Here is a 23,774-nt window from a genome sequence, read left to right on the forward strand (position 1 = left end):
AAGAGTTTGAATCATCAGATACACCAAAATCAACCATGACACACAAATCAGCTTCATTAATTCTAACAGTTACAGAACTGCTTGGCAAAAGCCTCAATTATACTTCAAAGTAGGGTTGCAACGGCAATGCCTTTTGGGGCTCCCACTTAGCACTCTCCATGTCTTTCTGGATGAGGTATGCTTGATTTATAGAAAGGTTTAGTCTAAACCCAGATAGAGCTGAGAGGCTACAGTAACTTCTGATTGAGATTTAACTCGTAACTGAAACTGTTGCAGCAGGAAAATTTCTATTAGTTCTCTAATGCAAGAGCTGAACCTCACAGCTCAACTCCTTCCTACTTGAATGAAAAAAGTAGTTTTGTTAGTATGAATGACCTTAATATTGGCAACATTGCATCAAGATAAGAAAACAATGAAATTCACTCTGCTAGGTCAAAAGTAAAGCAAAATAATTACTGTGCAATTTTCATATACCTTTTAAAAATTATGTTTTCACACTATATTTATTGTTCTCAGCTGCCTACAAATTAACACATCTCTTTCCCACTTCAAAATTAATATGCACAATATAGCAAACTTACCTGCATATCTAACTCATGACATCTCTGGGCAATTTCTTCTTTTGTTGCTAGTGCTTCGTTTAATTCTTCTGTAGTTTTCTTCAGCTACCATAAACAACAAACAATGATAACTTCATCACCCTCTGTGAAGTGTCTAAAAATATTCTGAACTACATGACTGCATAATTATTTTTACATTTAGGTAATATCTTAATTTTTTGGAAAATTGAGGCAATTATGCTCTTATAAAGAAACACAGAAGCAGATATGATTACTGTTCATTTTGTGCTGGATACCTGCTGCAATAAAAAGTAAATACACCTAAATTTGGCTTTAAAAAATACATCACAGTTATCCCATCTATTCAATGAATTGAGACAAAAAATCCTGAAGAACTTGGGTCTGAAGAACTAATCAAGTCTGCACACTGAAAAAATTGTTAATGCCACTTTTCTTTACAGGTACAGAATGCATAATTTCACTTTTCAATCTACTGTTCAAATACAGAAAGGAGTGGAAGCTGGAACAGGGAATGGTCAATTAGGATAAAATCTCTCTAGTCACTGGAAGCTATTCTTACTCCACAACAGGAATACAACTAACATGGTGAGGGCATGAAAAAGGGCACTGAATCTTGTAAGCAGTAGGAAACATTCAGATATTTCCCTTCAAAGTTTTTATGTACAAAGATATGTATCTTGCAAGTTTGCATATGAGCACGGTTAAGGTAACATAGCTACAAGAAAAATGGCTTGATGAAACAGGTGCATGCATTTTATATAGAGAGAGATACAGATATTTATTATTATATATGATGAATTTTAGATGGACTTTCACAAAATGGGCACCATCATATCTAATTTTTTCAAGTTTATTTCTCAAAGGCCTGTAAATATACAATAATTCATTGCATCTGCCAGAATCTACATACTTCTGCAGAGAAAGCATGATGGAGGAACACAGGGAACACCACTGTACTACACTTCTCAATGAGAAAAAAACTGAGGAAGTAGGACAATGTTAGCATGAGGTTAAGCTAGTAAAAACAACTGGGTTTTGCATATTCTTTACACATATCAGACAAGAAAGGATTCTTTTGGAAAAATTCTCTTATGTATTGTAACAGTTAACCAGACTGCCTTGAGGGTTTTTGGTCCACATCTATAGGCTTTTTTTAAAACCGATTTTGGAAGTAGGAGCTGGCGATAAAAGTTTTATTCAAATATTACACATTTTTTTTCCTTCTTTATCAATACGCAAAGATTTGCAGCAGTTTGCAGTTTTGCACACATACAGCTAGGCTAAACTTGTTTTCCAAATTGAGTCTTTCACTCATTGAATTCCCAAAATGGGTAAACTCAGTTTGTAAAGCAAAAGGACTTGAAATACTGAAATTTAGTTTTATATTCCTTGTTTGAATTTCCCACAAACACCTTTCAATATTAAAGAAAAAATTACAGACTTCTTAATAAAGCAAAATGACTGGCCACTGATGTGCTATGATTGAAGGAAAAGAAACATCTAGTCTTAGATACCTGCCGATCAAGGTCAACGTAAGCATCATTCCCAACAGAGACCGGAGACTCTTTACTCATCAACTGCAATTAGATTACATTGGATTAGAAAAAGCAAGTATTTACTCATATTAAAAGCTAACCTTCAATGAAATACTTCAATAATACAATACTTCAATAATACTTCAATAATACAATTTTTAACTTTTGGGAGATTCTACATGACTTCATTCAGAAGTTTAAACTTCATTTATATATATATGACATTCACAAAAGAAAGACATTTTCAGAATTTATGATGTTTAAAGAACTATAAAAGAAAACTTACACCGTCCCTTTTTCTTCTGAAAACACACATTCATTATTTATGATGAAACTGACAGTACATTCTGCTATGCATTTTGCTGAAGTGGCATTGCAATGATGGTAGCTATCAACACACCATGCAACACCTCCCTGTAAGTGTTCTCTGCCAGTGGTTTTTGTTTGTTAATGACCTGGAAGTTCACATCAATTTATTTATTTATTTAACTAAAGCTGGGGAGCTATTCATCTCAGATAATTATGCAAAACAAAGATCGTCAAAATTCCTGCTCTGGAGTGGTCTGTAATTTGCAAATTTAAAAAGAAAGTCTATAAATAGTACTCCTGAATACAATTCCTTGCATATTAGCCTATTTTATTGCAGGAATGACTGGTAGCAGTTTTAGTCCATCAAACATTACTTTTAGCCATGACATTTTAAAAAAGGGAAAAAAAAGGGCAAGCCAGCCCTATAAATTGACTGATGTTCTTACTGAAAGATAAAAGGCTGATAACAAACTATGTTTTCTTTCAGTAACCCCCTGATGAGCTACACAGCTAGTTAAAAGTTAAATCAAATGTAACAGAATTTGTAGTCCAAAATCCTCCTCCCACCCACCTCCAGCAAACATATTAAGGTAAAGTTATTACTGAAAGTTGTAAAATACAAAAAGAAACAGTCTTCCAAATTAGAAATCTATTGTAACTAACTGAAAAGGCTGCGTTACAGAACCAGTGATGGTTTCTGTTACCTTGCCCAAACACAAAATGTTTTATGAATTCTCCAATGACAAGATCCATGGAAGTTGGGGAGGTCGGACTAGATGACCCTTGGAGGTCCCTTCCGGCCTGGGAAATTCTATGATTCTATGATTCTAAGTTACAATCAAAAAGACCCTATTCTAACCAAAATCAGGACAAGATTTATTTCCTCAGACCTCCTGTCCAGCCTGCTTACTCTCTCCAGATACAGGGCTTCCTTTATTGCTTTCAAAAATCAGTGCTTTTGCATTACTTTTCACTGGCAAAGTTTCTCAGATACACAGCACAGAGCTTTCATTTCTTCTCCATCCTTGCTGTTTATACCACTGCGTACAAAAGAATATCTCTTTTTGACATTCACATCATTCAAATACATATAGATTTAGCCTCCTTCCTTTTACCCATCTCCTTAACTGGGAAGTAACCATTTACAACATGCATAAATTCACCTATTTGTCCTCAACACTACTCCCAGACTTCGACAATGTTTGTTGCTACCTGCTGAATTGCTTCCATTTTGTAGAACTTTAAAATGACAAGCTACTCTGAAATGAAGCATTCCATGAAGCTCAGATTCTCTGTAATAGTAATTAGAAAGTCCCTAGCCCCAGTGCTTTCCCCTGAAAAATGAAGTCACTTGTCTTTTTCCTTACCATACATAGCATTACAAACTTGTATTTAATTTAGGGCCACGTTTTCTAAGCTGATTATCATTTGGCCATTCAAAAAAAGAATTTCCAATCCCTCTCTGCTCTGTGATGTTTATACATACTTCAGTTACTCTATTTCCCTATCTGCTATTTAAATGTGTTTCCAGAACTCTTCACCTATTCTATATCCCACAACGCTGTTTACAAACACATTTTTTCCACCCGTTCCACCAGTACTTTCCAACAGGCAGGTCCTAGGCTGCATGCAGCCTACAAAGGTGTACAACAATATGTCCCTGATGGCCACCACCCCTTTCTGTCCCAAGCACAGCTTCCTCTTCAGAAGCCCAGTTCAAGATTTATTGTAGGAGGAATACAAGAGGCTGCACAACCCACTAGAGGCCACTGTGGTATTGCTGCTTTCTATGGATTACAGGAAAGGAATCAGGCTGAGGCCAATAATCTCTTTCTTCTTCAGTGGGTTTTGCCATCTCTCCCAAAACTTCCTACTCTTGAAAAACCTTAGGAGAAATATCCAGAAAAGAGGACACTAGCTGGGAAAGAATTTGGCAGTGGAGATACAGAGTGTCTATGTAGGGTGAATTTTACACAGAATTTGTGAATTAAACTCCACAGAGTGCATCAAGAATGTCATGTGGATGCACTCCACAGTGCATCAGGGAACTATGCATGAGGCACTGGGGGCAAGAGCCACAGACACATATGCAGATGACTGACCCAATGCAACAAAAAGCATTTTTCAACCTTATGGCCTGTGATACGGTGAAGATGCTAAAGTAAAAATCTAAGGGATTGTGCTGCATCCAGTAGTACAACCAGACAAGCAACAGGAATGAGATTGTCAGATTATTCACATATATTGCATATTTAGAGTGAAGACTAGAAATAGCACAAGCATTTGGTCAAGTAATCAAAACATCATTTAAAATCAAAAGAGCTTATTTTGTGGTGAAGAGGTCAGTCTGGATTTTAAATGGTACAATAACCTGGACAACATGGCAATTTTTATAATCCTTTGCCTAGTTTTATAAGAAGGAGTTGTCATTCCCTGTTAATCCTTTACATCTATACATTTTCATACTCATAGCTTTGGTATGATGTCTTCAAAATACTTGTAGATCTGCTAATTTTATATTATTAAAACCTTCACTTTTTAACTGCTTTGCTTGTGAAATGTGAACAAGTTGTGTTGACATGGATACGTAAAGATTAGGGAAGGGGTAAAACTATCACAAAATCTGCATGCATGAATAACCTGAATTATGAATGCTTTTTTTTCCCCTACACATGATTTGCATAATTTTGCAAATGCAGCTGCACCATTTAGTTGATGATGTTAAAAGCTCAAAACATTTGCTCTATCTTAAGTGCTTCCTCTGAAGTTGCTAATATTGTACAAGCTCATTTAAGTGCCCATGACACCATGACAAAATCCAGCTTCTGTATTCAGAAGGTTGTTCTTCCTTTTTTAAAAACATCTCTTTGTTTGTTTGCTTTTTAAGAATCAAGGCTATGTATTACACAGTCCTTTAATGCAGCTGGACCTTCTTCTTCCTCCAGACCCAAGGAAATTTTTTTCTGTCATTTCCTAGCTATTCAAGAGCCCGTTTTACTTCAGAGAAGATGAATCTCCAAACAGTCAGGAAAAAATACAAAGGGAGAAAAAAATGACAAAACCAAACAACTTCTGCTTCATGGAAGTAACACAGTTGGTATTAATCCAGACAGGAAGTACCTTCTGCTATGCACCCCACGCAAGTTTTAACATTACCTTTAGTACTTTGGTGTTAAGAGCCTACTCTGACTCTCAGATTGACCTGCACTGACACATGCTAAGTGATCAAGTTTAGAGATGTTCTGAACAGCAAAGGGAAACAATTTCCTCAGCTACGACTCATCAATAATGAACTTGGCTGCTCAAAGAAAAGACTTGGAAAATGACACCAGAATTTTCAAAGGAAGTCAAGGAAATGAAAGGAAATACATAATGGCCAAAACAATTTCTGTAAGGAAAGACTTTTGGCCTTTAAAAAAAAAATCTGCAAGTTATGTAATTAAAATTGTACTTGAAATTGTACTTGAAATTGTAATTGAAAGTAATAATAAGCTATAATGATATAAACAGAATATAGGAGTTTGAATTACAAAATGCACAATACATAATTTATATTATTTATACATGCCATATTTTTTGCAATATTTTTGACAGCTATATCATTCTTGCTCTTCTTCTATCTTGTGCACAGCTTGCATTTAGTAATGCACATCTGCAGATTAGAATCTAAAAATCTATGTGGTGGCAACACAGCAGATAAATTTGACCACACTGAAACAATAACAGAAAAGTATTGTTCAATTTATAAAACCTTTATGGAGCAAGAAGCGTATTTTATTATTACTATTTTATTTTAAACATTTAAATAAGTGAAGAAAGGAAATGCTGAGGAGTCACAAGTTACTAAAAAAACCTGAAGTAATAAAATAAAATTTAAAACATAAAATGCTAATTCCATTTAAAAATCAGCTTCTTCAAGCAAAAAAGAGAAAACAGGGCAGAGGCTTGTTCTACTGTGCCACGTGGAATATTTTCATGAGTAAGATGTTTTATGAAAACCAAAGTAGTATCAAAAAACACTTATATGTGCTTTGCTGAAACAGAAAAATGGATTACTTAATACATCAGCAAAGCTTAGAGAGGTGTTTTTACGTACCTAATTTTGAAGACAGAGTACCTGGCATGTCAAATACTTTGAAATGTTTGGATTAGGTGACACACCAACTTTTCAAATATGAACATATAGGTATTTTTCGAGATGCTTTATTTTGATGTCTTGCACGTTTTGCTTAGTCCAAGTGTCTTGAATTCTGAGAGCTGCTCTGAGTTCGAGAAATAGAAAAAACCTCCTTAAATCCAGTGAAGTTTCACTAGACACAGACTGCAGGTGCAGATCTGAAACGATCTTAAAATCATTGGATATCTCAAGTTGGAAGGGACCTATAAAGATCATTGAGTCCAACTCGCTGCTCCTCAGAGGCCTACCTAAAACTAAACTATATGACTAAGAGCATCATCCACATGCTCCTTGAACTTGAAAGGCTTCTTACTGTGACCACCCCACTGTTCCAGTGACTGACCACGCTCTCAGTGAAGAACCTTTTATTAATGTCCAATCTGAATTCCCCCTACATCAGTTTAACACCATTTGCATGCGTCCTGTCACTGGTCACCAGAGAGGGATCAGCACTTCCTCCTCTACTGCCTGCCTTGAGGAAGTTGAAGACTGTGATAAGGGCACTCCTCAGCCTTCTCTTCGCCAAGCCGAACAAACGAAGTGACCTCAGCCACTCCTTCTAAGTGTTGTCCTCATGATGCTTCACCATCTTGGTCAGTCTCCTCCAGATACACTCTAATAAGCTGGTGTCCTTCTTACATAGAGTTGCCCAAAACTGTACACAGTACTCAAGGTGGGGCTGCATGAGTGCAGTATAGAGTGGGACAATCACCTGGCTCAACCAGCTAGCTGTGCTATGCTTGATGCACTCCAGGACACAGTTTGCTCTTTTGGCTGCCAGGGCACACTGTTGACACACTCTAATAAGCTGGTGTCCTTCTTACATAGAGTTGCCCAAAACTGTACACAGTACTCAAGGTGGGGCTGCATGAGTGCAGTATAGAGTGGGACAATCACCTGGCTCAACCAGCTAGCTGTGCTATGCTTGATGCACTCCAGGACACAGTTTGCTCTTTTGGCTGCCAGGGCACACTGTTGACCCATATTCAACTTACCGTCAAGCCAACCCCCTAAATCTCTTACCGCTGGGCTGCTCTTCGGCCTGTTGTCCCCCAGTTTGCACATATAACCAGGATTACCTTGTGGAGATTCAGGTGGAGAATCCAGTACTTGCTCTTCTTATCTTTTAAATGGTTGGTGACTGCCCAGGTCTTTAGTCTGTCCAGATCTCCCTCTAAAGGCCACTCTAGCCTCAAGGGAGTCCACAGCTTCTCCTAGTTTAGTATCATCAGCAAACTTCCTTAATGTACATTTGATTCTTGTGTCCCAATAATTAATAAAAACTTTGAAGAGCACTGGCCCTCACATTGACCACAGGGGAATCCCACTGGTAACTGGCTGCCAGCCTGATATAAGCCCATTTACTATAACTCTTGGGCCTGACCCATAAATAAATTGCTTACTCAGAATATTATAGTCTTATCTAAATATATGCTGGATTTTTTGTCCAGAAGGATACTATGAGAGACAGTATATATGCTTTGCTAAAACTAAAAAAAACCCAAAAAAACCAAACCAAACAAAAAAAAAACCCAAAAAAAACCCCAAACAACAACAACAAAAAAAAACCAAACAAAAAAACCAAATCACACACATCTACTGGTTTCCGTTGGTCAACGACATGGGTGACCTTGTCATTAAAAGAAATTAAGTTGGTTAAGGAGGATTTTCCCCTTGTTAACCTGTGCTGGCTATGACAAATGACTGCACTGTGTCTCGAGTGTTTTTCAGTAACTTCCAGAATAACATTATTTATTACACAATAATTTTGCCAGGCACTTAAGTGAGACAGGTCTGTAATTACCAGAGTCTTCCTTCTTTCCCTTCTTGAAAACTAGGAGAACCCTTGTTAGCTTCCAGCTGACGGGGACCTCTCCAGACTTCCAAGACTCTTAAAAAATAATGGAGGGAGGTCCTGCTCTCAACTTTTTGTTAAGCACCTGAGATCCTCCTCGTGATTCTGAATGCCTTGGATTTCTAAGCAGCTTGGAAGGCAACATTAAAGCCGCTCAGAACTGCATCAGTACCTGAATAGTAAGCTTTTTGATTCACTGAGTTTCAAAAACCTGTTCCAGAAGAACGGAACGTTATCCTGTGATTTCTCCCCACTTCTACTCCTCATCCCTGAGAAGAGGCACAAACACTAGACAAGTTCAATGCCTGCTTATTAAATCCCCAAAACTGTGGGCTGCCTCAGATCTGGCTATTTTATCAAATGAAGGAGATTTTTACCAAAATCACACAGGAGATTTTCAACAGAAGAAGGGAGGATAGTAGAAGGTTTACTATTTTAAGATAATGCAGAATAAAGTGATGCTCAAAGTTGGTGTTAATAAAAGAGGATATTAGAAAAATCCACCAAAACATTGTATTACAGTTAAAAAGAATGCAAAAGTAAAATATTCAAAAACTCAGGCAAACTGATACTTGGCAGCACTAACTGGAAGATGATTTAGCATAAGGATTCTTTCAATGCTCATTTCGAAAGTCTTCTCTGCAATATTAGCGATAGCATTCTACACACAGACAACAGGATGTCTGAAAACATAGAGACAGCATTGGTCAAAGTGGTAATAGGGGACAGGGTTCCTGTAGGCTCACTGACATGTCTTTCTCTATTCACACATTATAGAAAAGCGTAATTGCTCTAGAGCTCAATATGGAATTTAGTTTCTCTTGTTCAGTTCAGAAGACATGGGATTACCATCAGTTTCCTGCTTTCATTAGCAGCTTGCCCTGTAGTAAAGCTCCATCTATAAAGACTGATAGGCACTTCACTTGGAGGCACTCTAGGCTCCTAAGAAGCCACATGGGGGTTTCATGGCTATAGCAGTCACTAAAATTGTAGTTTAATTTTCACTGTGGTTTTAATTTACTACTGAACAGCACTTTTACAAAATACACTCCAGTATACTTAATAACTTGTAAATACGTATTAGCACAAATGCCTATTCGTAATACTACAGCTGATAAAATAATACTCAGTTATCCATTTCTCTTTCTATTCACTTGTCCAGTAAAAACAAACAAACAAACAAACAAACAAACAAACAAAACCCCAACCAACCAACCAAAAACAAAAAAACCCCAAACAACAGTTCACGGATTTTTGCAATTTCAAGGTATTCAAGGTACAAATTTTGAAGAAATTCTATGGTATTTGGTTGTTCACATAAAAGCAGTCTAGTGCACTTGAGGAGCTACAGGGTGGGAAAGGTAAAGGACAGGGAACCCAGTATCAAAAATATCCAGAAGTTTCAATCTTCTAGATTTAAAGAAAAGTGGGACGTTCAACCAGAATTCCTTGACATAAAGCTAACTTTACTGATTTGTTTTCCTAAAGAAAAATAAAATATTTTTCAATGTAAAATGGCAAAAGCTATGCCTCTTATTTTCTTTACTTCCAACTAAGTTTTTCTAAAGTGGGAAAATGCATACTTATGTAAGATACTGAAAAGCTGAACTTTTACACATTGTGGGCATCCCAGCATACCTCCTGAATGGCTGTCATGACGACATGTTGAACCGATTCTTCCATCATCATTATGGTCTGGATGTACTCTGAAAATAAGAGCATTCTGAAATGTTACTGTTGAAACTAAAGCCACACAGAACATGAGGTCAGAAGCTCCATCCTTCCTACAAAATGACTAGGTGCCACAGATGACATAAATGCACAATCACCAGTCAGGTCCCACCCCAACAAACTCATCAAGACTTTACCAGACTTTACATAAATACAGGCTCATTGAAACTCTGTAACAATGAAAAAAGTACCAGACTGTAACTAATTTTTTTCATCTGGCATCTCACACTTCTGAAATAACTACTTAAACTCCTTCTCTCACCTTGCTCCCAAACTATTCAGGCTATACAAATACACGATCCATGCATAGGTTGTCCTTTTCCATAAGTTTATGTCCTGCTCCCTACAGCGTCCTCATTTCAAGGCATTTTCATATCCATTCTTAGTTTCTGTTCTTATTTCTGTGCTATATCACAAATAGGTCCCCTCTACTTTTTCATTCTTCACCTATATGCAGGTGATAAATGTGAGTAACTTGTAAGATGATACAGTAGTTAGAAGGACAAATTCTGACATTTAGAGCAAGTCAGGGAGTTTATGATTTGCCCAGTATCATACGATTTCCAGGCAGGTACAGTCACTTTTACATGCGACCTGCATTCTTTCAATGATTTGCCCAAGAGAAAGATGCTGAGAATCACTCACCTCAAAGTGATTAATTAGGTCATGCTAAGTATCACTTAAAATACATAAAACTAGACTGTTCCAATATTTCAAACGTATCTTTTTAGTGTCTGCATTGAAAGAGTAAAAGAAACATAGGAATAAGATACACTCCTCGAGGATGACAAATAGTCACTGAAAGGAAGATAATTTTACATGAAACAGAGAGGATAGGAGGCCTAATAAAACAGTTATTTAGGTACTCATGGAAAAAAATTACCTCTATGTTAATTAATACAGTAGCCAGACTGTCTCCTGGTTAAGGGAAGAATAAAAGTAATTTCAGAAGGAGAAATTAAAGTGATTTAGACACCTGAGAAAACTGAAAAAGTGAAACTAGCTATTAAAGCTAAGACGCACCATGTAAGAGGAAGAGAGACAAAAGGTCTGAAACACTGCTGACATTTTGTCAGAAAGGAAACAAAAAAGAACTAAATCAGGAAGAGACAGATATATGACGTGATTTTAACATAAATACAATAAACAGTCTTATTTACCCAGAGGTGTATTTTATAAAAATGTTCCTATGCTTCCTGTTTTGAGTCCTAAGAATAAATGTTTGTAGTTGCTTTGTTACCTTAACTTGGCTTAAAATAAGTGCAAATTAAGGTGATTAGGTAACAATAAGACACCCTGCACCCAAGCCAAGTTTAGAGCATGAGATTTGGGACACTTCAACAAGCATCTCCATTGTTCATCACATCCTTGATGGCATCTGCAGGAAAAATGAATGTGTCCCTATCTTACCTGTGCAGATCAGATACACAGTTGGCCCTCTAGGAGTCAAGAGAGCCAGCAGCCTCCTTCAGTGACTGCAAAAGTTGGATTCACTTGGGGCCTAACAGATGCCCCAAGTGAAATTCTGGATGCCCTCAAGGTATCATGCTTGATCTTCAGTTGCTGCCCAGAAGGGCATGGTTGTCAACCCCAATCAGAAGTCCCAGAAACTGCAGTATTCCAAATTACATCAGACATATCTTCAGATCTTCCCCCTGTCATACTGATGGCTCTTGGCCATGTATTAAGATGCTGACTGGAATGCATTCCTAAAACCTAACCTCAAAGAATAGTGCAACAATGACATTTTTTTATTCTTAACTATCCAAATATAGCTCATAAATGGTTAAAGGGTGGGCCCAAGAATTTTTCTCTCTAGAGTGCCTTCTCAGCTCAGCAAACAAAAATTGAAAATATGTATGTTGGAAGCAAAATCATCTCAACAGTTAGAGACTCCAAAACTAGCAAAGCTTGTAACAAAACAATAGTTATTATGACAAAGTAATATCATCACCAAAAAAAGAAAATACATTTGTCTCTGACAGCAACCTGTGAAATATAATTTTTCCCTTCAGTCGTTATACAAGAAGCTGAATTTTCATTCACTGCCTGGGAGAAAATATGCTTTCAAAATTTAATACCTTGCTTCTGTTCACAGTTCACAGCGCACCCCAGAATAAGCTGAAGCATTCTCCCAAGCTCTGCAGCATCCGCATGCTCTCCAATCAGGTTAACATCAGGAAGGGTGAAGTCATTAATCTGCTGCCCAAGAATCTGCATAGAGACCCAGTACATACATATCTGTATCACTACAAACACTTCAAAATACAAAGGTGACTCAGAATCAACATGAGAAATTCACCCATACTTTAACATAGCTGTCAATCCACCTTTAAAACAAACCAAATTGCCTAACACCTAACATCCAACTATGAAAACATAATGCTTGACAGAACTAATACTTGGGAGAAGACAAATCTGACTGTCTCAACTAATAGGAAACTATTAGTTTCAAACTTAGCAAGATTTTTTCTTCAAATAAGAAAGGTGAACAAAGGCAGGCTTCCATGGTGATCAACAATATATGGATAATGAAATTTTTCTAAAGCATTCCTTAAAAAAATCTAACACCTAAAAACACTTTATGTAGCATAAAATATTACACACAGATCTACCATTTCTTATTACTAGAAATTGAAATATTTCATGTATATATGTGTCTAGCACTGATGGATGACAAATACAAGATAGTAAAACAACTCCATCACTCAGCCTCACACTTTTAGAAAATTTAAGGATATTTAGCAAGTCTCAGAGATAAGAAAGCTAGTTCCATGGAAGAGAATTTGAGGTAGTAGTACAATACCTAATTAAACAGCCCACGTGCAGAAAGAAAACAGAAAAAAAAAACCCACAGCAAAAACCCCATGTGACTTACAATTAATGTAATCTGATTTATAATTAAAAAGGATTTACATCAATGATTGTCAGTAGAAGGAATTAAACAATTCTGCTAAATTGTTCATAAAGAGCTTTCAGGGGGTTGAAAATATGAATATGAAATATGGAATTAAACACATCTCTGACACATTAATTGCAGATAAAAAGAAACTGTCAGTTCTTAAGCAGCGTGCAATAAAGAAACAATGACTATTGAAGGAATCAGTCAGTTGTTTGCTGGATGCCTTTTTTTGTGTTAATACTCAAGAAAAACAGAAAATCAGGTAAAGGTATTTATAAAAAACCATTTAACAGATGTGTATGAAGAATACATGGAAATCAAGCCATTCAAAAGTTTTGCAGGGTTGGGCTTTGTGGAATTGTTGTGGTTGAGTTTGTTCTTCTTTTATATGGCGGTGTTTGTATTGTGGCATATTTTTTTTTAAACAGCTCTCTCAAGGAACTAGCACCAAAACTACTGAAAATCTCTGTGTACTTTAAAGGACTCAGATTCACTCCTATTGGAAAAGAATTCCTTTAGGTCATTCCTGAGAGAAAATAAGAATACTGTGAATGCATTAAGCATAATGGGAAATATTGTAATTGTGTATAGACTGTGATAATACAGTAAGGCACAATTTTCTTTGAATTACACAAATCCGATATGTGTCTCTATATTCATCTGTAGTACCTGAATTTCTTTCAAATGCAATGCTGGATTTAAGTTCATAGTTACTCATAATATAGTTGCTGTTGAAGAAAGCTAAATGGAAAATGCACTATGAAGAAGCCAAAGATGCAAGGTGTAAACAGAGGATTTTGAAATACATGAGACACAATTTTAATTCAATGACAACAAAAAACCCAAAAGAAATATGAAAATGAAGGACAGACTCTGCAAAAAATATCTTGAAATGAAAAAGTCTTTTCCCCCTTTTTAAAAAGATAAATATAAAAGACCTTTGCAAAAATTTTGAAGTTTCAGTTCCAGAGCAGCAGAGTTCTGCAGCAAGATCATTAGGCATAATAAATCATGCAAGCTATAAACAGGTAACTTGGGCTTCTTGTTCTCCCATACTATAACTGACAGAGACAGCAACGTAAGATAGCTATTGAAAGACTGTTCTCCTCAATGTGATACAATTTTTTTTAATTTTTGAAGATGAAAAAACTTAGCATATATACTTTTCAAAGGCTTTTAGCTACGTCAGGTAAAATCCATGTACATTCACATCTCTATTTTTGTAGAAGATGACCCCTAAAATAGGGAATTGGGTTGAGGCAAACATAACCAGGTTTCAATCCAGATCAGCTCCTTTATCATCACAAGCATTGCCTCAGCAGAAAAAAAAAAAAAGAAACCAACCCAAAATCCAGTCAAACTTATAAATGTACATTACCTTTGCAAAACTTAATCAGCTTAAAACAGCTCAAAACCTGCTTAGTAGTAAAATTTTCACACCAGAATCTGAATCATCATACATACCAACTAGCCAAAAAAAAAAAAACTGGCATCACTTTGTCATAGTGATACTGATTTTCTATAACAAAAAAATTTGTTTCTAGAATTGTCAGTTATGACCAGCTTGCTTAGCCATCAATTTTCAAAATTTATTTCAACATGTATACCTGATCATTTACTGAACATGAGCTTATGAGTCTAATTCTTTCTTTCTGAAAATCTGTTTATTTTTTAAGACTTAAGTTTATTAACAAGTATCTTCCTCTCTGAAGTATTTATATACCTTCCACTCCAAGCAGCTAAAAATGCTCTTTACACTCTCTCCTCGAACAAAAAAAAGGAAAGAGGCAGTCTTCAGTTGGAGCAGATGAGGGAAAAAAAAATTAAAAAAAAAAAAAAAAAAATCAAACACAGGTACTCTTAAAGTCCATCACAAGGACATAATCATGATCATAAATCAGCAAAGACATCCTGTTTGTATGACAGAACTTTCACATTAGACTCCTCTGGAAGCTCTAAGTATTTAATAAAGTAGGTGAAAAGATTTAGAGAAGGCCAACACCTGGTAATAGGCGACAAAACACTTTGTATACCGAATACTTTGCAATAAAATTCCAGAACTTAACCAGTAGAATATAATCTACATTAAACAGGATAACTAAAATATGCAACAAAAAAGAAATGTAGATGTAGATTACTTAAAACAGTTCTTACCTCATGGTTGTAATCCAATATGCCTTTTAAAATTTTCTTCAGGTTGCTTACCTATTTGACAAGAAGAAGGAGATAGCATAAACGCAGGGAATAAATTAGAGAAATTACTAGAAAGTAGGCAATCACAGAAGAATTACACATAAGAATCATAGAATTATACTTATTAGCACAAAGACTTTCTGTTTGAGCAGTTAAATTTAGAATCACTATAATGGAGAGTGAAAACTCTAAAATCTCAACTGTCTTTAAAGCCCACAATAACTTTTATATTCTTTATTACATTCCAAAAATACCTAGGTACAAGATTCTGTCCACTGACAAAAGTCATCTATCTTCCAAAAGATCTGAAGAAACACTACAGAAAACAGTTAGGAAACATAATACTGAAATCCAGGGACAAACTCAGAACTTCAACACAGTCAACAGACAAAATGAGGTGACAAAAGCAAAATCCAGTCTCATTTCTAAGGAAAACCCAAGAAAGCAACAGGCCACACACTAAAAGATTTATCTGTGAAATGCAAAGTGATAATGATCTGATTATCTTATTCCTATTAATCCAATCACTTTTGGAAACAAGTGTCAAAAGCTGACCACTTATTAGTATATAGGTATATCCTGACTCTCTTCATAATCACTGAACTTTAAGTCATATAAGAAAGAAGAATTCACTTGGACTTGAAAAGTGACACAACAAATATTCTGAGAACCTAGAAAGAGAACCGGAGATGCTACATGATAGGAAGTATACAACAACATCTACTCTCCCTCTCATAACAGCATAATAATTAGTTTACTTTCAGGTTTACACCTCCTAATCCCAAGCACATAGTATTTTTGTAATATTACACATAACACATCATGTTTCTGTAAAAACCACCACTATCTTCTCATTGTCTGCCCAAAAGCAATCACTACCACCTCTCAAAGGCTATGCACAATCATAATCGAAGTCTGCGATAGATCAAAGAATTTAAAGAAATGGAAATAATTTTATTTTGATATCAAATCACTGCAAAACACACTGCACTGATTGGAATATAATTTTCAAACTTGATTCATTAAAATCTTCCAATTTGTAATTTACCTGAGTCTGCTGCAGAAAGTGCCACAGAAGCGCAAAGGCCATGTTGCAGAATTTAAGTCCAGTTTACCGATGAGAACATTGTGAGAAACCTTGAACTTGAACATAATCCCAGAAAATGAGAAACAAAATGGAAAGTACCCGCCCACAAAATACTTATTTTCCCCTTTCCTTGTAAGCATTGTTTGAGTTAAAGGCCCTTAAACACAAAAAGTCATATTCCTTCATATAACTTTCATAGAGCTTAGAGTTGAGATGCTGGAACAAAATCAATACTGATCAAAATCTATTATCAAGACTAACATATAGGGCAGCATCTTCGGAAAAAGAAAACAGCAAGCAAACTAAAAAAAAAAATAATCTTGTCTTTGAGGTCCTATTTTATTCCCCTGAAAATCTGCAATGCTAGGACAACTTGTTTTCAAGAGTTAACTGTACCATCTTTGCATCTGGCACAGAATCAGACAGTTATATGGCCAAAGCAGCTTTTTTATAGACTGGCTTAAACTTAACAATGATCTTTAGTACTACTTGGAGGGCTCTTGATTTTATTGTTTTTGGAACTTACCAGGAATGAATACACTTAGATGATTCTACTGACACTGGCAAAGAATCATCATGGGGAAACTACCACAAGTGTTTTCTATTTTGAGATTCAACTTTGTAGCTCCAGTAACATTTGTCAGGTCATAGCATAAGTTCTCAAAAGAAAGACTTCTAACAGACATGAATAAAAATGAGCAACAGCTCAAGAAAGTGTTAAAGACAACCAGTTACATCACAATTCTAAATCACAGCAGGTGACAGCTGTTCAGACTTCTTTTTCTCTTTTTCTTACGCACATGGGGAAAACCTAACTGTAACTTGTTAACAAAGACTGTTAAATCATGCAATGACAGAACACAACAAATAGAATTTCAAATATCGATCATGACTACAGAGCACTGTATTATCCTTTGGAGCTCAGACCACAATCACATGGGATGCTTATTTGCTTGCATCAGCAACCTAATTTCCTCCTTTTCCATACAAAGCATGCACACTACCCTCCCAGTCCCTTTCACATCTATTCCCTGCACCCATACCTCTGTTGGAAAAAGGTATGAAACTTACTGAGAAAAAAAAAAAGAAAAGTTAAAATTATGCTTTATTCTACTTTAAAAGTTGTTGCATCTCATAAGAGGTGGATTATTATTTCTAGATAAACCTCTCTTCATTTTCAATCTCTTTTCCATCTGTCATTTCCTGTTTTATTTCCCCAAACTCCTATTACCAAGGAGAGGATATCCGCTTTGAAGTAACGCATCCACAAAAACAACCTGCATGTTATCATTCATTCCCTGAACACCTATATGTCATTAATATCCACAGCAGAGATGCGTGGATGTTCCTTATGTTAAATGATCATTATCTTCTCAGTTTACAGCCATCTTGCCAGTAGTGTAGTACGAAAGTAGTTAGTACACCCTGTTCAGTACGAGACTGATGCTTACATAGTATTAACCTGATAAACTGACTGCGATGAAAGCAGAGATGATGTGTCCTGGCTTATCATAGGCAACATGTGATCTGGCAACACTGTACAACTGCATGTTTGTGAGTTTTCTCTCCTGTGGTTTTTTTTCCCTCACCTGTCATATGAAATCTCTATTTTTATTTAATTACGATTTACTTACTGTTTCCAAACTAAGGGTCTGTAAGGGTAGTCCATCTAGATTTCTCTCTTTATGAATACACTTGAGCAACAAAAGGAAAGCCTGATGAAGTGGAGAGTAGAAATGCCCTTAAGCTTGTGATTGCTGACAAAAAGGGAGTATGTGTTATTTAACCTCTTGTTTCTCTCTAACATTATGATAGCCAGTCCCTAACTTCACATTTACCCTTATATCACATATATGGCTGAAATCCCGTCTGTTCTGAAGGCTCTGTGTAAATTGACTTATCCTTGTACATTTCAGGTCCTTAGGTGTTTGAATGGGAACCCCAATGTTCTGAAATGCTGTTCAACAGTATCTTTCCTGAGTAATTATGCACAGACTTATTTGCCTTCACACAGGTAATAATTAAGAATGTTATAACCTCCCTGGAAGTGTTGCTAGGGCACACTTGCAATTGATGACAGAATTCTTAATCAGTCAACTTCAGATATGTCATTAAGTTACATATTCTTCCTGGCTGCACTTAAAAGAAAAGCGGGGGAAGGGAGGGAAAGAAGGAGAGAGAAAGTGTGCATGAATTGCTCCCACCATATAGATTAGGTTTTTGCCAGAAACTCCATTCTGCAGGAGCCTGTCTCTCCACTGTGTATAAGTGGAGCCCACAGAGAGATGATACCACTAGCTTGGGGGGGTCATCCCCCTCCAATCTGTCTTCTGCAAAAAGAAATCTCAAAAAGAAAGATGCAGACGCTTCCTTGAATTAAATGAGAAGAAAAAAATAATTAAATGTGGCTCTGAACACAGAGAGCATTCCCACATTAAACTTATATTTGGAGACACTGTTGACTCGGAATTAAGGGTATATCTAAATAGAATTAAATGTATCAGTTGCTAATTATATTTTTGACAGAAATGAATGATGGCTTACAATATGCCTATAATCTCTGCTTCTTGCTTGCAGAAACATTCACATGACAGGCTTCCAGTCTTAACAGAAAAAAACCTCTAAAAGGCAGCTGATGAATAAGTGGTCCCTTCTCTTACAAAGGAACAAGAAAGTAGCAGAAAGATGATACTGTACACTGAAAACTAGCTTCCATTACTCCACCAGTCAACCCAGCTTGTACTGTAGAAGAATTCAGAGCAAACTTACCTGTATGACTGCAGGGAGTCAAAATTCATTTTCAAAAATCAGGTTTGTTTACTTAGATTATTGCACTAAGTAGTCTGTGCTCTAATTTCATTGGTTATTCCATTTTGCAATATTGTATCCAACACAACAATCAAACTGTACTAGTTGCAGAAAGCGTAATGGCTCCTATTGCCTTATTGTGCTATTCAGTAATGGAACAAACACAGCTTGCTACTATAAACATTGATAAAATCATGCTTTAAACTTATGCTGTAGTCCAAATGCCAAAGTGAAAAGCTCAGAAGAAAAAGTCAGAATTCAAGCTGAACAATGTATTTCCTTCCTTTCCCAAGCTAGGTACAACCACACTGAATGGAAAAGGCAGGGAGAGAAAAAAGGAAAAAAAAAAAAAAGTTTTATCCCATCCCATTCCATCCATCAGATAGTCGACAACTTATTCTGTAATGCCAAATTTTACATGTGTATACTAAATAAATAACTGATTAAATTTCTGTTCTGTTACTGGTATTCCCGTATGACTTGACACTGAATCACTCTTGTGGTTCTTGTGATTAGGAAATTTCATTTCTGGAGAATTTTGGTAACAGACTTCTTTTCCATATTATTTCCCAGTTCTATCTTCAAAATGCCGCCTTCTTCACTAGCGTGTACACTGTTTGAACTTTGACTATATTAAAGTGTTCAGTTGTACAGCAAGAAAGAGATATGTCTTTGCTTTTCTGTTTTGTTTTGTGGTTTGTTTCTTTTACCACAACATAAAATTGCACTTAGGGCAGCAGTGAGAAGAAGGGATTTTTGCAGCCCAAGGGAAAACATAAACTCTTAAATATACTGATGTATGCTATGCCCCAGAAATTTTAACCCCATAGAAATAACAACATATTTCTCTACTAAACACAGAAGACAAAGATCTAGTCAGCTGTAAAACACAGCATGCTTGCTCAATGCTTCCTACTTTGTAAGTCCCCTGAGTTCTAATGTTCCCCTTTTTCAATCCTGTGCATTGTTCAATCTCTCAAGTCAGACAGCCTGCCCTGGAACCAAGAATATAACAACATGTCTATGAATTTATGCATTTGTTGTAAATGAGTACATCAAGAGGAAAAATAGTTTTAATAAGACTGCATTCTTGCAGTTATTAGAAAGTGAACTGCTGAACAAAACAAATAGTGAAAGCTGACCCATATAACCTTGCTTATTGCCCATACAGGGCAGCATCCAATTAAAAGTTAGCAATTGCATGACTGAGTATCTCTTTCAACAGTGGTTAGGAGGGCTGTACCAAGCCTATGCTAACCTCTACCAGGGCCTCCTAATGACTGCTCCACAAAGTAGAACTACCTGCACGTTATATTTTGGTTTGTTTCTTTAACGTATGTCCCCTACTATGGGAGACATAAAGCCTGACTATAAACGACGGATTGACAGATAGACATTTGAGCAACTAGATTACTAATAGTGTTTACTTGCATATAAAGAAGAAGAAAGTTGGCAAAGTATAGGATTGCTTTCCTGGTTAAAAAATAAGAGTTCAAATAACACATTTGTGCCTTTTAGTATTCTTTATGAAAAGGGTGGTATATAAAACATGAAAAGTTGTATATAAAAAATGTATACAAAGTCCTGGAGTATACATCTCTCAAACAAAAATGTAATCAGCCTTTAGTTCTTATTTACATGGATATATGAAAAACAAGAAGGAATGACATCAATAAGAAATTGAAATTTGACCTAATGTTTTTCCAACCTCAATCACATAAGGAAGTTACTAGATTGCTCAGCCTTTTTTTTTTTTATTCATACCTGCTAAGCCTTAGTACCTGCCTAATTTGTGGGAGACATGAAAAAAAGATTATTCTTCAAGCTCCACATAAATTACAGAAGCTGCTGCTCCACTTTCAGTCAGCTGAAATGCTATTATAACACACACTTCTCAGTTTGTTCTTTTCCAAATTTAATAGGCAAGATTTCAATATTCCTTAGAAAAAAGCCACAGAAATATTTCAGAGAAAAATAAAAACTTGTATCCAGCTGTTCACTTGTAATTTCATATGCTTCTTTGAAAACTTCATTTAAAGTAACTGCTTTAACAAGCAGCAGAACTAATAAAGCCTGTTTAGAGATCATGTCTTCTATTCACCAGCCAGTCAATATTTCCTCATCAATGTGCCCCCATTTTTGCTGGTAGCCCCAGCCGACAAATCTTCTAAAGCAGCTCAGACTTGCACGCAGCTGGCCAGGCAGCAGAGATCATGCTCACAGGTCTCCTGGCCAAATCAAAACATACACAGCAGCAGTATGCTCCACCCTTGTATCGGGAGGCACTTATATGTGCATCCCTCTATCCAGCCAGTGATGTTGGCAAGCCTGTAAGTACTACAGTGTTTCACAGTTGTAGCTCTTCCCCAGCTACTCAGAAGGGTTTTGTTTGCCAGAACAAAATGGTTTCGTCAGAAACATGAACTAACAGACTAACCATCGCTATTTTGTTTCCCCAAGCAGACAAGCAGGAAATGGCAATTTAGAAAAGTACATGTACCATTCTCTGAACAAAACTGGCCAGAAACGACACTAAAATCTGCATGTAAAACTATGTTCTTCAGGTTTTATAAACCAAAATGCTCCTCAGCCATAGCACTGTAAATTCTGTTGCTTTAAGGTTTTCAGAGAAAGTACTAGAATACCAAGTGATGCAAGTGACCCAGCAAATAGACTGTGGTTAAAAAACATGCTGAGTACAAACAACACAGAAAAAACACAACTTCCTCTCCTAACGCTCAGTAGTTGTGCAGAGCTGATGAAGTAAAAGGAAACAACTTTGCCATTTTTATTTGAATAAATTGCTTATTATTCTGCTATTTTTATGCAGCTGCTTCTCAGAGCTTTTCTTTAATGCTTCTTCCACACTTCACATTTAAAAAAAATCTTTCATTCAGCATATAAAAAACAAAGAGATAATTGATGCATAAAATTTATTTTAACATTTTCATTTTAGATTACTGAAAACTATTTACAAGCTCAAAATGTCTTTTCTTCATTAAACAGCGCAGGACTGTAACAACATAAAAAAACAAATAAGTGTAATAAAAATGGTCAAAAGTTCAAAATGCTGTACTATAAAGCAAGGTCTAAATCTAGAAATATGCCAATATTTAGATACAATATTGTATTAATAGCTGAAATACAGATTTGCAGACAAGTGAAGTAAGTCAAATACCTTTAGCCTCCAATTATCTCCAACTTCTGTTTTGATCCTGTTCAGCCAATTTTCATCAAAGTAAGCTGGATCTCTGAAACACAAAAACCATATTCATTAAAAACAGGTTACAGAAACTGTGTTGATACCTTAGTGGATAAGTCCCTACCTCAGGCTGGGGCCATTTAAATGACTACCTCTGTATCTGACACGTGGCCTGGATATAGTAGCTTAGAATCCTGTTACTACTCACTTCTCTAAGGCCTTGCACCCTGTTGACAGCACAGCTACATTTGTTTGCCATGAGTAGCTAACACTTTTGAGGAAGCTGCTGTACTTGGAGTGCATTTCGCCAGCTTTTCCCTCTCTAAGTTCTTCTTCCGGTTTATCAGCTGGTGCTGGAACACTATTTCCTTGCATTACCTGAAAGTGTTACAAAAATTATTACTTTTCCACATATTATAGATCCCTACTGTATACACTGCTTACAAATATTCATTTTTTAAATAGGAAGCTAGAGACTGGAAAATAGATATGTTGTCTTTATACAGTGAGAAGTGTTAAAAAGCATTGCTGAAGTTAAGTTTTTACTACTGAGAACACTCTTCACTATTATTTTATCTACCAAACACTATCAGTTTTTGCAAATCTCTTTTATGGTAACCCTAGAAAAATCTTTTCATGAACACTTTTCCTTAAAAGTTTTTCTATCTTCTGCACTTTAGATGAAGTAATCAAGATAAAGAACAGAAGAACACGTACTGCTTGTAGAATATACTCGTATTTCTATAAATTTCTTCCCTCTCTTCCTTTTTCTCACAAGCACCTTTTATAAGTTGCTTCTTCAAGACAACTCTCAAGACACTCTTGCCCCCAAGTTCAAAGATCATCAAAAAGGCTATAATTTTATACTGTTTACTTAAGTCAAATTTTCCTTCTATCATACAGAATTTTGATAATGCTGCAATCAGAACTAAAGAGATAGAATGCACTACAAATAACTGGTTTAAAATTACTGGTCAACGTAATATAAGGAACTCTCATATTTCATCCAACATATAACATCCAACATAAGTTTAAATAGTCAGGGGGAAAAAACCCACCTTTTTTTTTTTTGTACACATGCACTCTCTTAAGAGCCAATGTGGCCGGACAGTTAGAGTTTCACATAAAGTATTCTAATTTCCAGACTCACTTTTGCCACTGACTACTATTAGACTTACTGCTGTATCCTCTATAGATAGAAGGGTTCTGGACTAATCTCTTTTTTTAAGGGCAAGATGCCATGAGATCTTTTGGCAAAAGCCCAAGAAAACTATGAATGTGTCTGGAGATTCAAATGACATTTATATCATATATGCAGCAATTACATCAGTATTTATATCAGGGCAAAGACTTTGTAGCCGTATTTTATAAATGATGCACAGTATCTCCTGTAA

At 36.1% G+C, this 23,774-nt stretch overlaps 1 protein-coding gene across 3 annotated transcripts in view; it reads right to left on the reverse strand.

Moving 5' to 3' along the window:
• HOOK3 (hook microtubule-tethering protein 3) overlaps nt 1-23,774 on the reverse strand; it is a 79,927-nt gene that overhangs the window by 48,044 nt on the left and 8,109 nt on the right. For all 3 annotated transcript variants that reach the window (XM_014958116.1, XM_014958115.1, XM_014958117.1), the window contains exons 2-7: nt 22,357-22,429; nt 15,245-15,295; nt 12,270-12,402; nt 10,096-10,163; nt 2,096-2,158; nt 582-665 (exon numbers count right to left, since the gene is read on the reverse strand). In XM_014958116.1, coding sequence (XP_014813602.1) covers nt 582-665; nt 2,096-2,158; nt 10,096-10,163; nt 12,270-12,402; nt 15,245-15,295; nt 22,357-22,429 — 472 coding nt within the window. The remainder of the gene's footprint in view (nt 1-581; nt 666-2,095; nt 2,159-10,095; nt 10,164-12,269; nt 12,403-15,244; nt 15,296-22,356; nt 22,430-23,774) is intronic.

This window comes from Calidris pugnax, unplaced genomic scaffold, assembly GCF_001431845.1.
Source record: "Calidris pugnax isolate Ruff unplaced genomic scaffold, ASM143184v1 scaffold317, whole genome shotgun sequence".
NCBI lineage: Eukaryota > Metazoa > Chordata > Aves > Charadriiformes > Scolopacidae > Calidris > Calidris pugnax.